Source organism: Salvelinus fontinalis, unplaced genomic scaffold (assembly GCF_029448725.1).
Source record: "Salvelinus fontinalis isolate EN_2023a unplaced genomic scaffold, ASM2944872v1 scaffold_0691, whole genome shotgun sequence".
Lineage (NCBI taxonomy): Eukaryota > Metazoa > Chordata > Actinopteri > Salmoniformes > Salmonidae > Salvelinus > Salvelinus fontinalis.
In genome coordinates, this window is record NW_026600900.1 from 40001 (window position 1) to 58286 (window position 18286).

The 18286-nt window shown below is 48.8% G+C and overlaps 1 protein-coding gene across 1 annotated transcript in view; it reads left to right on the top strand.

Moving 5' to 3' along the window:
- LOC129847057 (mucin-5AC-like) overlaps positions 1-18286 on the top strand; it is a 49884-nt gene that overhangs the window by 20374 nt on the left and 11224 nt on the right. Inside the window, exons 5-6 of the mRNA XM_055914830.1 lie at positions 14812-14948; positions 15275-15434. Coding sequence (XP_055770805.1) covers positions 14812-14948; positions 15275-15434 — 297 coding nt within the window. The remainder of the gene's footprint in view (positions 1-14811; positions 14949-15274; positions 15435-18286) is intronic.

The following is an 18286-nucleotide window of genomic DNA, read 5'->3' on the forward strand; positions in this document are numbered from 1 at the left end:
CAGTAAGACACAGTACAGCCCTACTCAGACAGTAAGACACAGTACAGCCCTACTCAGACAGTAAGACACAGTACAGCCCTACTCAGACAGTAAGACACAGTACAGCCCTACTCAGACAGTAAGACACAGTACAGCCCTACTCAGACAGTAAGACACAGTACAGCCCTACTCAGACAGTAAGACACAGTACAGCCCTACTCAGACAGTAAGACACAGTACAGCCCTACTCAGACAGTAAGACACAGTACAGCCCTACTCAGACAGTAAGACACAGTACAGCCCTACTCAGACAGTAAGACACAGTACAGCCCTACTCAGACAGTAAGACACAGTACAGCCCTACTCAGACAGTAAGACACAGTACAGCCCTACTCAGACAGTAAGACACAGTACAGCCCTACTCAGACAGTAACACACAGTACAGCCCTACTCAGACAGTAAGACACAGTACAGCCCTACTCAGACAGTAAGACACAGTACAGCCCTACTCAGACAGTAAGACACAGTACAGCCCTACTCAGACAGTAAGACACAGTACAGCCCTACTCAGACAGTAAGACACAGTACAGCCCTACTCAGACAGTAAGACACAGTACAGCCCTACTCAGACAGTAAGACACACACAGTACAGCCCTACTCAGACAGTAAGACACAGTACAGCCCTACTCAGACAGTAAGACACAGTACAGCCCTACTCAGACAGTAAGACACAGTACAGCCCTACTCAGACAGTAAGACACAGTACAGCCCTACTCAGACAGTAAGACACACAGTACAGCCCTACTCAGACAGTAAGACACAGTACAGCCCTACTCAGACAGTAAGACACAGTACAGCCCTACTCAGACAGTAAGACACAGTACAGCCCTACTCAGACAGTAAGACACAGTACAGCCCTACTCAGACAGTAAGACACAGTACAGCCCTACTCAGACAGTAAGACACAGTACAGCCCTACTCAGACAGTAAGACACAGTACAGCCCTACTCAGACAGTAAGACACAGTACAGCCCTACTCAGACAGTAAGACACAGTACAGCCCTACTCAGACAGTAAGACACAGTACAGCCCTACTCAGACAGTAAGACACAGTACAGCCCTACTCAGACAGTAAGACACAGTACAGCCCTACTCAGACAGTAAGACACAGTACAGCCCTACTCAGACAGTAAGACACAGTACAGCCCTACTCAGACAGTAAGACACAGTACAGCCCTACTCAGACAGTAAGACACAGTACAGCCCTACTCAGACAGTAAGACACAGTACAGCCCTACTCAGACAGTAAGACACAGTACAGCCCTACTCAGACAGTAAGACACAGTACAGCCCTACTCAGACAGTAAGACACAGTACAGCCCTACTCAGACAGTAAGACACAGTACAGCCCTACTCAGACAGTAAGACACAGTACAGCCCTACTCAGACAGTAAGACACAGTACAGCCCTACTCAGACAGTAAGACACACGTACAGCCCTACTCAGACAGTAAGACACAGTACAGCCCTACTCAGACAGTAAGACACAGTACAGCCCTACTCAGACAGTAAGACACAGTACAGCCCTACTCAGACAGTAAGACACAGTACAGCCCTACTCAGACAGTAAGACACAGTACAGCCCTACTCAGACAGTAAGACACACAGTACAGCCCTACTCAGACAGTAAGACACAGTACAGCCCTACTCAGACAGTAAGACACAGTACAGCCCTACTCAGACAGTAAGACACAGTACAGCCCTACTCAGACAGTAAGACACAGTACAGCCCTACTCAGACAGTAAGACACAGTACAGCCCTACTCAGACAGTAAGACACAGTACAGCCCTACTCAGACAGTAAGACACAGTACAGCCCTACTCAGACAGTAAGACACAGTACAGCCCTACTCAGACAGTAAGACACAGTACAGCCCTACTCAGACAGTAAGACACAGTACAGCCCTACTCAGACAGTAAGACACAGTACAGCCCTACTCAGACAGTAAGACACAGTACAGCCCTACTCAGACAGTAAGACACAGTACAGCCCTACTCAGACAGTAAGACACAGTACAGCCCTACTCAGACAGTAAGACACAGTACAGCCCTACTCAGACAGTAAGACACAGTACAGCCCTACTCAGACAGTAAGACACAGTACAGCCCTACTCAGACAGTAAGACACAGTACAGCCCTACTCAGACAGTAAGACACAGTACAGCCCTACTCAGACAGTAAGACACAGTACAGCCCTACTCAGACAGTAAGACACAGTACAGCCCTACTCAGACAGTAAGACACAGTACAGCCCTACTCAGACAGTAAGACACAGTACAGCCCTACTCAGACAGTAAGACACAGTACAGCCCTACTCAGACAGTAAGACACAGTACAGCCCTACTCAGACAGTAAGACACAGTACAGCCCTACTCAGACAGTAAGACACAGTACAGCCCTACTCAGACAGTAAGACACAGTACAGCCCTACTCAGACAGTAAGACACAGTACAGCCCTACTCAGACAGTAAGACACAGTACAGCCCTACTCAGACAGTAAGACACAGTACAGCCCTACTCAGACAGTAAGACACAGTACAGCCCTACTCAGACAGTAAGACACAGTACAGCCCTACTCAGACAGTAAGACACAGTACAGCCCTACTCAGACAGTAAGACACAGTACAGCCCTACTCAGACAGTAAGACACAGTACAGCCCTACTCAGACAGTAAGACACAGTACAGCCCTACTCAGACAGTAAGACACAGTACAGCCCTACTCAGACAGTAAGACACAGTACAGCCCTACTCAGACAGTAAGACACAGTACAGCCCTACTCAGACAGTAAGACACAGTACAGCCCTACTCAGACAGTAAGACACAGTACAGCCCTACTCAGACAGTAAGACACAGTACAGCCCTACTCAGACAGTAAGACACAGTACAGCCCTACTCAGACAGTAAGACACAGTACAGCCCTACTCAGACAGTAAGACACAGTACAGCCCTACTCAGACAGTAAGACACAGTACAGCCCTACTCAGACAGTAAGACACAGTACAGCCCTACTCAGACAGTAAGACACAGTACAGCCCTACTCAGACAGTAAGACACAGTACAGCCCTACTCAGACAGTAAGACACAGTACAGCCCTACTCAGACAGTAAGACACAGTACAGCCCTACTCAGACAGTAAGACACAGTACAGCCCTACTCAGACAGTAAGACACAGTACAGCCCTACTCAGACAGTAAGACACAGTACAGCCCTACTCAGACAGTAAGACACAGTACAGCCCTACTCAGACAGTAAGACACAGTACAGCCCTACTCAGACAGTAAGACACAGTACAGCCCTACTCAGACAGTAAGACACAGTACAGCCCTACTCAGACAGTAAGACACAGTACAGCCCTACTCAGACAGTAAGACACAGTACAGCCCTACTCAGACAGTAAGACACAGTACAGCCCTACTCAGACAGTAAGACACAGTACAGCCCTACTCAGACAGTAAGACACAGTACAGCCCTACTCAGACAGTAAGACACAGTACAGCCCTACTCAGACAGTAAGACACAGTACAGCCCTACTCAGACAGTAAGACACAGTACAGCCCTACTCAGACAGTAAGACACAGTACAGCCCTACTCAGACAGTAAGCACACAGTACAGCCCTACTCAGACAGTAAGACACAGTACAGCCCTACTCAGACAGTAAGACACAGTACAGCCCTACTCAGACAGTAAGACACAGTACAGCCCTACTCAGACAGTAAGACACAGTACAGCCCTACTCAGACAGTAAGACACAGTACAGCCCTACTCAGACAGTAAGACACAGTACAGCCCTACTCAGACAGTAAGACACAGTACAGCCCTACTCAGACAGTAAGACACAGTACAGCCCTACTCAGACAGTAAGACACAGTACAGCCCTACTCAGACAGTAAGACACAGTACAGCCCTACTCAGACAGTAAGACACAGTACAGCCCTACTCAGACAGTAAGACACAGTACAGCCCTACTCAGACAGTAAGACACAGTACAGCCCTACTCAGACAGTAAGACACAGTACAGCCCTACTCAGACAGTAAGACACAGTACAGCCCTACTCAGACAGTAAGACACAGTACAGCCCTACTCAGACAGTAAGACACAGTACAGCCCTACTCAGACAGTAAGACACAGTACAGCCCTACTCAGACAGTAAGACACAGTACAGCCCTACTCAGACAGTAAGACACAGTACAGCCCTACTCAGACAGTAAGACACAGTACAGCCCTACTCAGACAGTAAGACACAGTACAGCCCTACTCAGACAGTAAGACACAGTACAGCCCTACTCAGACAGTAAGACACAGTACAGCCCTACTCAGACAGTAAGACACAGTACAGCCCTACTCAGACAGTAAGACACAGTACAGCCCTACTCAGACAGTAAGACACAGTACAGCCCTACTCAGACAGTAAGACACAGTACAGCCCTACTCAGACAGTAAGACACAGTACAGCCCTACTCAGACAGTAAGACACAGTACAGCCCTACTCAGACAGTAAGACACAGTACAGCCCTACTCAGACAGTAAGACACAGTACAGCCCTACTCAGACAGTAAGACACAGTACAGCCCTACTCAGACAGTAAGACACAGTACAGCCCTACTCAGACAGTAAGACACAGTACAGCCCTACTCAGACAGTAAGACACAGTACAGCCCTACTCAGACAGTAAGACACAGTACAGCCCTACTCAGACAGTAAGACACAGTACAGCCCTACTCAGACAGTAAGACACAGTACAGCCCTACTCAGACAGTAAGACACAGTACAGCCCTACTCAGACAGTAAGACACAGTACAGCCCTACTCAGACAGTAAGACACAGTACAGCCCTACTCAGACAGTAAGACACAGTACAGCCCTACTCAGACAGTAAGACACAGTACAGCCCTACTCAGACAGTAAGACACAGTACAGCCCTACTCAGACAGTAAGACACAGTACAGCCCTACTCAGACAGTAAGACACAGTACAGCCCTACTCAGACAGTAAGACACAGTACAGCCCTACTCAGACAGTAAGACACAGTACAGCCCTACTCAGACAGTAAGACACAGTACAGCCCTACTCAGACAGTAAGACACAGTACAGCCCTACTCAGACAGTAAGACACAGTACAGCCCTACTCAGACAGTAAGACACAGTACAGCCCTACTCAGACAGTAAGACACAGTACAGCCCTACTCAGACAGTAAGACACAGTACAGCCCTACTCAGACAGTAAGACACAGTACAGCCCTACTCAGACAGTAAGACACAGTACAGCCCTACTCAGACAGTAAGACACAGTACAGCCCTACTCAGACAGTAAGACACAGTACAGCCCTACTCAGACAGTAAGACACAGTACAGCCCTACTCAGACAGTAAGACACAGTACAGCCCTACTCAGACAGTAAGACACAGTACAGCCCTACTCAGACAGTAAGACACAGTACAGCCCTACTCAGACAGTAAGACACAGTACAGCCCTACTCAGACAGTAAGACACAGTACAGCCCTACTCAGACAGTAAGACACAGTACAGCCCTACTCAGACAGTAAGACACAGTACAGCCCTACTCAGACAGTAAGACACAGTACAGCCCTACTCAGACAGTAAGACACAGTACAGCCCTACTCAGACAGTAAGACACAGTACAGCCCTACTCAGACAGTAAGACACAGTACAGCCCTACTCAGACAGTAAGACACAGTACAGCCCTACTCAGACAGTAAGACACAGTACAGCCCTACTCAGACAGTAAGACACAGTACAGCCCTACTCAGACAGTAAGACACAGTACAGCCCTACTCAGACAGTAAGACACAGTACAGCCCTACTCAGACAGTAAGACACAGTACAGCCCTACTCAGACAGTAAGACACAGTACAGCCCTACTCAGACAGTAAGACACAGTACAGCCCTACTCAGACAGTAAGACACAGTACAGCCCTACTCAGACAGTAAGACACAGTACAGCCCTACTCAGACAGTAAGACACAGTACAGCCCTACTCAGACAGTAAGACACAGTACAGCCCTACTCAGACAGTAAGACACAGTACAGCCCTACTCAGACAGTAAGACACAGTACAGCCCTACTCAGACAGTAAGACACAGTACAGCCCTACTCAGACAGTAAGACACAGTACAGCCCTACTCAGACAGTAAGACACAGTACAGCCCTACTCAGACAGTAAGACACAGTACAGCCCTACTCAGACAGTAAGACACAGTACAGCCCTACTCAGACAGTAAGACACAGTACAGCCCTACTCAGACAGTAAGACACAGTACAGCCCTACTCAGACAGTAAGACACAGTACAGCCCTACTCAGACAGTAAGACACAGTACAGCCCTACTCAGACAGTAAGACACAGTACAGCCCTACTCAGACAGTAAGACACAGTACAGCCCTACTCAGACAGTAAGACACAGTACAGCCCTACTCAGACAGTAAGACACAGTACAGCCCTACTCAGACAGTAAGACACAGTACAGCCCTACTCAGACAGTAAGACACAGTACAGCCCTACTCAGACAGTAAGACACAGTACAGCCCTACTCAGACAGTAAGACACAGTACAGCCCTACTCAGACAGTAAGACACAGTACAGCCCTACTCAGACAGTAAGACACAGTACAGCCCTACTCAGACAGTAAGACACAGTACAGCCCTACTCAGACAGTAAGACACAGTACAGCCCTACTCAGACAGTAAGACACAGTACAGCCCTACTCAGACAGTAAGACACAGTACAGCCCTACTCAGACAGTAAGACACAGTACAGCCCTACTCAGACAGTAAGACACAGTACAGCCCTACTCAGACAGTAAGACACAGTACAGCCCTACTCAGACAGTAAGACACAGTACAGCCCTACTCAGACAGTAAGACACAGTACAGCCCTACTCAGACAGTAAGACACAGTACAGCCCTACTCAGACAGTAAGACACAGTACAGCCCTACTCAGACAGTAAGACACAGTACAGCCCTACTCAGACAGTAAGACACAGTACAGCCCTACTCAGACAGTAAGACACAGTACAGCCCTACTCAGACAGTAAGACACAGTACAGCCCTACTCAGACAGTAAGACACAGTACAGCCCTACTCAGACAGTAAGACACAGTACAGCCCTACTCAGACAGTAAGACACAGTACAGCCCTACTCAGACAGTAAGACACAGTACAGCCCTACTCAGACAGTAAGACACAGTACAGCCCTACTCAGACAGTAAGACACAGTACAGCCCTACTCAGACAGTAAGACACAGTACAGCCCTACTCAGACAGTAAGACACAGTACAGCCCTACTCAGACAGTAAGACACAGTACAGCCCTACTCAGACAGTAAGACACAGTACAGCCCTACTCAGACAGTAAGACACAGTACAGCCCTACTCAGACAGTAAGACACAGTACAGCCCTACTCAGACAGTAAGACACAGTACAGCCCTACTCAGACAGTAAGACACAGTACAGCCCTACTCAGACAGTAAGACACAGTACAGCCCTACTCAGACAGTAAGACACAGTACAGCCCTACTCAGACAGTAAGACACAGTACAGCCCTACTCAGACAGTAAGACACAGTACAGCCCTACTCAGACAGTAAGACACAGTACAGCCCTACTCAGACAGTAAGACACAGTACAGCCCTACTCAGACAGTAAGACACAGTACAGCCCTACTCAGACAGTAAGACACAGTACAGCCCTACTCAGACAGTAAGACACAGTACAGCCCTACTCAGACAGTAAGACACAGTACAGCCCTACTCAGACAGTAAGACACAGTACAGCCCTACTCAGACAGTAAGACACAGTACAGCCCTACTCAGACAGTAAGACACAGTACAGCCCTACTCAGACAGTAAGACACAGTACAGCCCTACTCAGACAGTAAGACACAGTACAGCCCTACTCAGACAGTAAGACACAGTACAGCCCTACTCAGACAGTAAGACACAGTACAGCCCTACTCAGACAGTAAGACACAGTACAGCCCTACTCAGACAGTAAGACACAGTACAGCCCTACTCAGACAGTAAGACACAGTACAGCCCTACTCAGACAGTAAGACACAGTACAGCCCTACTCAGACAGTAAGACACAGTACAGCCCTACTCAGACAGTAAGACACAGTACAGCCCTACTCAGACAGTAAGACACAGTACAGCCCTACTCAGACAGTAAGACACAGTACAGCCCTACTCAGACAGTAAGACACAGTACAGCCCTACTCAGACAGTAAGACACAGTACAGCCCTACTCAGACAGTAAGACACAGTACAGCCCTACTCAGACAGTAAGACACAGTACAGCCCTACTCAGACAGTAAGACACAGTACAGCCCTACTCAGACAGTAAGACACAGTACAGCCCTACTCAGACAGTAAGACACAGTACAGCCCTACTCAGACAGTAAGACACAGTACAGCCCTACTCAGACAGTAAGACACAGTACAGCCCTACTCAGACAGTAAGACACAGTACAGCCCTACTCAGACAGTAAGACACAGTACAGCCCTACTCAGACAGTAAGACACAGTACAGCCCTACTCAGACAGTAAGACACAGTACAGCCCTACTCAGACAGTAAGACACAGTACAGCCCTACTCAGACAGTAAGACACAGTACAGCCCTACTCAGACAGTAAGACACAGTACAGCCCTACTCAGACAGTAAGACACAGTACAGCCCTACTCAGACAGTAAGACACAGTACAGCCCTACTCAGACAGTAAGACACAGTACAGCCCTACTCAGACAGTAAGACACAGTACAGCCCTACTCAGACAGTAAGACACAGTACAGCCCTACTCAGACAGTAAGACACAGTACAGCCCTACTCAGACAGTAAGACACAGTACAGCCCTACTCAGACAGTAAGACACAGTACAGCCCTACTCAGACAGTAAGACACAGTACAGCCCTACTCAGACAGTAAGACACAGTACAGCCCTACTCAGACAGTAAGACACAGTACAGCCCTACTCAGACAGTAAGACACAGTACAGCCCTACTCAGACAGTAAGACACAGTACAGCCCTACTCAGACAGTAAGACACAGTACAGCCCTACTCAGACAGTAAGACACAGTACAGCCCTACTCAGACAGTAAGACACAGTACAGCCCTACTCAGACAGTAAGACACAGTACAGCCCTACTCAGACAGTAAGACACAGTACAGCCCTACTCAGACAGTAAGACACAGTACAGCCCTACTCAGACAGTAAGACACAGTACAGCCCTACTCAGACAGTAAGACACAGTACAGCCCTACTCAGACAGTAAGACACAGTACAGCCCTACTCAGACAGTAAGACACAGTACAGCCCTACTCAGACAGTAAGACACAGTACAGCCCTACTCAGACAGTAAGACACAGTACAGCCCTACTCAGACAGTAAGACACAGTACAGCCCTACTCAGACAGTAAGACACAGTACAGCCCTACTCAGACAGTAAGACACAGTACAGCCCTACTCAGACAGTAAGACACAGTACAGCCCTACTCAGACAGTAAGACACAGTACAGCCCTACTCAGACAGTAAGACACAGTACAGCCCTACTCAGACAGTAAGACACAGTACAGCCCTACTCAGACAGTAAGACACAGTACAGCCCTACTCAGACAGTAAGACACAGTACAGCCCTACTCAGACAGTAAGACACAGTACAGCCCTACTCAGACAGTAAGACACAGTACAGCCCTACTCAGACAGTAAGACACAGTACAGCCCTACTCAGACAGTAAGACACAGTACAGCCCTACTCAGACAGTAAGACACAGTACAGCCCTACTCAGACAGTAAGACACAGTACAGCCCTACTCAGACAGTAAGACACAGTACAGCCCTACTCAGACAGTAAGACACAGTACAGCCCTACTCAGACAGTAAGACACAGTACAGCCCTACTCAGACAGTAAGACACAGTACAGCCCTACTCAGACAGTAAGACACAGTACAGCCCTACTCAGACAGTAAGACACAGTACAGCCCTACTCAGACAGTAAGACACAGTACAGCCCTACTCAGACAGTAAGACACAGTACAGCCCTACTCAGACAGTAAGACACAGTACAGCCCTACTCAGACAGTAAGACACAGTACAGCCCTACTCAGACAGTAAGACACAGTACAGCCCTACTCAGACAGTAAGACACAGTACAGCCCTACTCAGACAGTAAGACACAGTACAGCCCTACTCAGACAGTAAGACACAGTACAGCCCTACTCAGACAGTAAGACACAGTACAGCCCTACTCAGACAGTAAGACACAGTACAGCCCTACTCAGACAGTAAGACACAGTACAGCCCTACTCAGACAGTAAGACACAGTACAGCCCTACTCAGACAGTAAGACACAGTACAGCCCTACTCAGACAGTAAGACACAGTACAGCCCTACTCAGACAGTAAGACACAGTACAGCCCTACTCAGACAGTAAGACACAGTACAGCCCTACTCAGACAGTAAGACACAGTACAGCCCTACTCAGACAGTAAGACACAGTACAGCCCTACTCAGACAGTAAGACACAGTACAGCCCTACTCAGACAGTAAGACACAGTACAGCCCTACTCAGACAGTAAGACACAGTACAGCCCTACTCAGACAGTAAGACACAGTACAGCCCTACTCAGACAGTAAGACACAGTACAGCCCTACTCAGACAGTAAGACACAGTACAGCCCTACTCAGACAGTAAGACACAGTACAGCCCTACTCAGACAGTAAGACACAGTACAGCCCTACTCAGACAGTAAGACACAGTACAGCCCTACTCAGACAGTAAGACACAGTACAGCCCTACTCAGACAGTAAGACACAGTACAGCCCTACTCAGACAGTAAGACACAGTACAGCCCTACTCAGACAGTAAGACACAGTACAGCCCTACTCAGACAGTAAGACACAGTACAGCCCTACTCAGACAGTAAGACACAGTACAGCCCTACTCAGACAGTAAGACACAGTACAGCCCTACTCAGACAGTAAGACACAGTACAGCCCTACTCAGACAGTAAGACACAGTACAGCCCTACTCAGACAGTAAGACACAGTACAGCCCTACTCAGACAGTAAGACACAGTACAGCCCTACTCAGACAGTAAGACACAGTACAGCCCTACTCAGACAGTAAGACACAGTACAGCCCTACTCAGACAGTAAGACACAGTACAGCCCTACTCAGACAGTAAGACACAGTACAGCCCTACTCAGACAGTAAGACACAGTACAGCCCTACTCAGACAGTAAGACACAGTACAGCCCTACTCAGACAGTAAGACACAGTACAGCCCTACTCAGACAGTAAGACACAGTACAGCCCTACTCAGACAGTAAGACACAGTACAGCCCTACTCAGACAGTAAGACACAGTACAGCCCTACTCAGACAGTAAGACACAGTACAGCCCTACTCAGACAGTAAGACACAGTACAGCCCTACTCAGACAGTAAGACACAGTACAGCCCTACTCAGACAGTAAGACACAGTACAGCCCTACTCAGACAGTAAGACACAGTACAGCCCTACTCAGACAGTAAGACACAGTACAGCCCTACTCAGACAGTAAGACACAGTACAGCCCTACTCAGACAGTAAGACACAGTACAGCCCTACTCAGACAGTAAGACACAGTACAGCCCTACTCAGACAGTAAGACACAGTACAGCCCTACTCAGACAGTAAGACACAGTACAGCCCTACTCAGACAGTAAGACACAGTACAGCCCTACTCAGACAGTAAGACACAGTACAGCCCTACTCAGACAGTAAGACACAGTACAGCCCTACTCAGACAGTAAGACACAGTACAGCCCTACTCAGACAGTAAGACACAGTACAGCCCTACTCAGACAGTAAGACACAGTACAGCCCTACTCAGACAGTAAGACACAGTACAGCCCTACTCAGACAGTAAGACACAGTACAGCCCTACTCAGACAGTAAGACACAGTACAGCCCTACTCAGACAGTAAGACACAGTACAGCCCTACTCAGACAGTAAGACACAGTACAGCCCTACTCAGACAGTAAGACACAGTACAGCCCTACTCAGACAGTAAGACACACACAGTACAGCCCTACTCAGACAGTAACACACAGTACAGCCCTACTCAGACAGTAAGACACAGTACAGCCCTACTCAGACAGTAGGACACGGTACAGCCCTACTCAGACAGTAAGACACAGTACAGCCCTACTCAGACAGTAAGACACAGTACAGCCCTACTCAGACAGTAAGACACAGTACAGCCCTACTCAGACAGTAAGACACAGTACAGCCCTACTCAGACAGTAAGACACAGTACAGCCCTACGCAGACAGTAATACACAGTACAGCCCTACTCAGACAGTAGGACACAGTACAGCCCTACTCAGATAGTAAGACACAGTACAGCCCTACTCAGACAGTAAGACACAGTACAGCCCTACTCAGACAGTAATACACACACAGTACAGCCCTACTCAGACAGTAAGACACAGTACAGCCCTACTCAGACAGTAAGACACAGTACAGCCCTACTCAGACAGTAAGACACAGTACAGCCCTACTCAGACAGTAATACACAGTACAGCCCTACTCAGACAGTAAGACACACACAGTACAGCCCTACTCAGACAGTAAGACACAGTACAGCCCTACTCAGACAGTAAGACACAGTACAGCCCTACTCAGACAGTAAGACACAGTACAGCCCTACTCAGACAGTAAGACACAGTACAGCCCTACTCAGACAGTAAGACACAGTACAGCCCTACTCAGACAGTAACACACAGTACAGCCCTACTCAGACAGTAAGACACAGTACAGCCCTACTCAGACAGTAGGACACAGTACAGCCCTACTCAGACAGTAAGACACAGTACAGCCCTACTCAGACAGTAAGACACAGTACAGCCCTACTCAGACAGTAAGACACAGTACAGCCCTACTCAGACAGTAAGACACAGTACAGCCCTACTCAGACAGTAAGACACAGTACAGCCCTACTCAGACAGTAAGACACAGTACAGCCCTACTCAGACAGTAAGACACAGTACAGCCCTACTCAGACAGTAGGACACAGTACAGCCCTACTCAGACAGTAAGACACAGTACAGCCCTACTCAGACAGTAAGACACCACAGTACAGCCCTACTCAGACAGTAAGACACAGTACAGCCCTACTCAGACAGTAGGACACAGTACAGCCCTACTCAGACAGTAAGACACAGTACAGCCCTACTCAGACAGTAAGACACACACAGTACAGCCCTACTCAGACAGTAAGACACAGTACAGCCCTACTCAGACAGTAAGACACACACAGTACAGCCCTACTCAGACAGTAAGACACAGTACAGCCCTACTCAGACAGTAGGACACAGTACAGCCCTACTCAGACAGTAAGACACAGTACAGCCCTACTCAGACAGTAAGACACAGTACAGCCCTACTCAGACAGTAAGACACAGTACAGTACAGCCCTACTCAGACAGTAATACACAGTACAGCCCTACTCAGACAGTAAGACACACACAGTACAGCCCTACTCAGACAGTAAGACACAGTACAGCCCTACTCAGACAGTAGGACACAGTACAGCCCTACTCAGACAGTAAGACACAGTACAGCCCTACTCAGACAGTAAGACACAGTACAGCCCTACTCAGACAGTAAGACACACACAGTACAGCCCTACTCAGACAGTAAGACACAGTACAGCCCTACTCAGACAGTAAGACACACACAGTACAGCCCTACTCAGACAGTAAGACACACACAGTACAGCCCTACTCAGACAGTAAGACACAGTACAGCCCTACTCAGACAGTAATACACAGTACAGCCCTACTCAGACAGTAAGACACAGTACAGCCCTACTCAGACAGTAAGACACAGTACAGTACAGCCCTACTCAGACAGTAATACACAGTACAGCCCTACTCAGACAGTAAGACACACACAGTACAGCCCTACTCAGACAGTAAGACACAGTACAGCCCTACTCAGACAGTAGGACACAGTACAGCCCTACTCAGACAGTAAGACACAGTACAGCCCTACTCAGACAGTAAGACACAGTACAGCCCTACTCAGACAGTAAGACACAGTACAGCCCTACTCAGACAGTAAGACACAGTACAGCCCTACTCAGACAGTAAGACACAGTACAGCCCTACTCAGACAGTAAGACACAGTACAGCCCTACTCAGACAGTAAGACACAGTGCAGCCCTACTCAGACAGTAAGACACAGTACAGCCCTACTCAGACAGTAAGACACAGTACAGCCCTACTCAGACAGTAAGACACAGTACAGTACAGCCCTACTCAGACAGTAAGACACAGTACAGCCCTACTCAGACAGTAAGACACAGTACAGCCCTACTCAGACAGTAATACACAGTACAGCCCTACTCAGACAGTAAGACACAGTACAGCCCTACTCAGACAGTAAGACACAGTACAGCCCTACTCAGACAGTAAGATTAACCAAAATGCTAAATATGTGTGTGTGTGTGTGTGTGTGTGTGTGTGTGTGTGTGTGTGTGTGTGTGTGTGTGTGTGTCTGTGTGTGTCTGTGTGTGTCTGTGTGTGTCTGTTTTTTGTGGTTGTGTGTGTGTGTGTCTGTGTGTGTGTGTGTGTGTGTGTGTGTGTGTGTGTGTGTGTGTGTGTCTGTGTGTCTGTGTGTGTCTGTTTTTTGTGGTTGTGTGTGTGTGTGTCTGTGTGTCTGTGTCTGTGTGTGTGTGTGTGTGTGTGTGTGTGTGTGTGTGTTCTGCAGCAGTGTTAAGTGCCCCAGGTCTGACGTTGTCGGTGGAGAACCAGAGTCTCTGTGTCCAGCTGACACATCCTGCTCAGAACATCTTCAGATTATACAACATCACCCTGCTGCAGAATGGTCTGGAACACAACGAAACGGTGAGAGCACACACACACACACAGACACACTCTCTCTGAGCCCGACGCAACGTCTGACATAACCTACACACACACACACACACACACACACACACACACACACACACACACACACACACACACACACACACACACACACACACACACACACACACACACACACACACACACACACACACACACACACACACACACACACACACACACACACACACACACACACACACACACACAGACCAAAATCAGGTTTTCAACAGGGTCCTCATTGATGTGTGTGTGTGTGTGTGTGTGTGTGTGTGTGTGTGTGTGTGTGTGTGTGTGTGTAGGTTATGTCAGACGTTGCGTCGGGCTCAGAGAGAGTGTTCCCCCATCTCAGTCCAGACCACACCTACTGCCTCTTGGCCTCAGCCAATCACTACAGCCTACGCCGTCACATGACTGCTCTGGAGTGTGTCAACCTGACGAGACACAAGCCAGATACACCAGGTACAGTACAGTACACAGCCCACCTCTATACACACAGTCCACCTCTATACACACAGCCCACCTCTATACACCTCCACCTCTATACACACAGCCCACCTCTATACACACAGTCCACCTCTATACACACAGCCCACCTCTATACACCTCCACCTCTATACACACAGCCCACCTCTATACACACAGCCCACCTCTATACACACAGCCCACCTCTATACACACAGCCCACCTCCATACACACAGCCCACCTCTATACACACAGCCCACCTCTATATACACAGCCCACCTCTATACACACAGCCCACCTCTATACACACAGTCCACCTCTATACACACAGCCCACCTCTATACACACAGCCCACCTCTATATACACAGCCCACCTCTATACACCTCCACCTCTATACACACAGCCCACCTCTATACACACAGCCCACCTCTATACACACAGCCCACCTCTATACACACAGCCCACCTCTATACACACAGCCCACCTCTATATACACAGCCCACCTCTATACACCTCCACCTCTATACACACAGCCCACCTCTATACACACAGCCCACCTCTATACACACAGCCCACCTCTATACACACAGCCCACCTCTATACACACAGCCCACCTCTATACACACAGCCCACCTCTATACACACAGCCCACCTCTATATACACAGCCCACCTCTATACACAGCCCACCTCTATACACACAGCCCACCTCTATACACACAGCCCACCTCTATATACACAGCCCACCTCTATATACACAGCCCACCTCTATATACACAGCCCACCTCTATATACACAGCCCACCTCTATATACACAGCCCACCTCTATACACACAGCCCACCTCTATACACACAGCCCACCTCTATACACACAGTCCACCTCTATTCACACAGCCCACCTCTATACACCTCCACCTCTATACACACAGCCCACCTCTATACACACAGCCCACCTCTATACACACAGCCCACCTCTATACACACAGCCCACCTCTATACACACAGCCCACCTCTATACACACAGCCCACCTCTATATACACAGCCCACCTCTATACACACAGCCCACCTCTATACACACAGTCCACCTCTATACACACAGCCCACCTCTATACACACAGCCCACCTCTATATACACAGCCCACCTCTATACACCTCCACCTCTATACACACAGCCCACCTCTATACACACAGCCCACCTCTATACACACAGCCCACCTCTATACACACAGCCCACCTCTATACACACAGCCCACCTCTATATACACAGCCCACCTCTATACACCTCCACCTCTATACACACAGCCCACCTCTATACACACAGCCCACCTCTATACACACAGCCCACCTCTATACACACAGCCCACCTCTATACACACAGCCCACCTCTATACACACAGCCCACCTCTATACACACAGCCCACCTCTATATACACAGCCCACCTCTATACACACAGCCCACCTCTATACACACAGCCCACCTCTATATACACAGCCCACCTCTATATACACAGCCCACCTCTATACACACAGCCCACCTCTATACACACAGCCCACCTCTACACACACAGCCCACCTCTACACACACAGCCCACCTCTATACACACAGCCCACCTCTATACACACAGCCCACCTCTATATACACAGCCCACCTCTATACACACAGCCCACCTCTATACACACAGCCCACCTCTATATACACAGCCCACCTCTATACACACAGCCCACCTCTATACACACAGCCCACCTCTATATACACAGCCCACCTCTATATACACAGCCCACCTCTATACACACAGCCCACCTCTATACACACAGCCCACCTCTATATACACAGCCCACCTCTATATACACAGCCCACCTCTATACACACAGCCCACCTCTATACACACAGCCCACCTCTATATACACAGCCCACCTCTATACACACAGCCCACCTCTATAGACACAGCCCACCTCTATACACACAGCCCACCTCTATACACACAGCCCACCTCTATATACACAGCCCACCTCTCTACACACAGCCCACCTCTATACACACAGCCCACCTCTATACACACAGCCCACCTCTATATACACAGCCCACCTCTATACACACAGCCCACCTCTATACACACAGCCCACCTCTATACACCTCCACCTCTATACACCTCCACCTCTATACACACAGCCCACCTCTATACACCTCCACCTCTATATACACAGCCCACCTCTCTACACACAGCCCACCTCTATACACACAGCCCACCTCTATACACACAGCCCACCTCTATATACACAGCCCACCTCTATACACACAGCCCACCTCTATACACACAGCCCACCTCTATACACCTCCACCTCTATACACCTCCACTTCTATACACACAGCCCACCTCTATACACACAGCCCACCTCTATACACACAGCCCACCTCTATACACACAGCCCACCTCTATATACACAGCCCACCTCTATACACACAGCCCACCTCTATATACACAGCCCACCTCTATATACACCTCCACCTCTATACACACAGCCCACCTCTATATACACAGCCCACCTCTATATACACAGCCCACCTCTATACACCTCCACCTCTATACACACAGCCCACCTCTCTACACACAGCCCACCTCTATACACACAGCCCACCTCTATACACACAGTCCACCTCTATACACACAGCCCACCTCTATACACACAGCCCACCTCTATACACACAGCCCACCTCTATATACACAGCCCACCTCTATATACACAGCCCACCTCTATACACACAGCCCACCTCTATATACACAGCCCACCTCTATACACACTGCCCACCTCTATATACACAGCCCACCTCTATATACACAGCCCACCT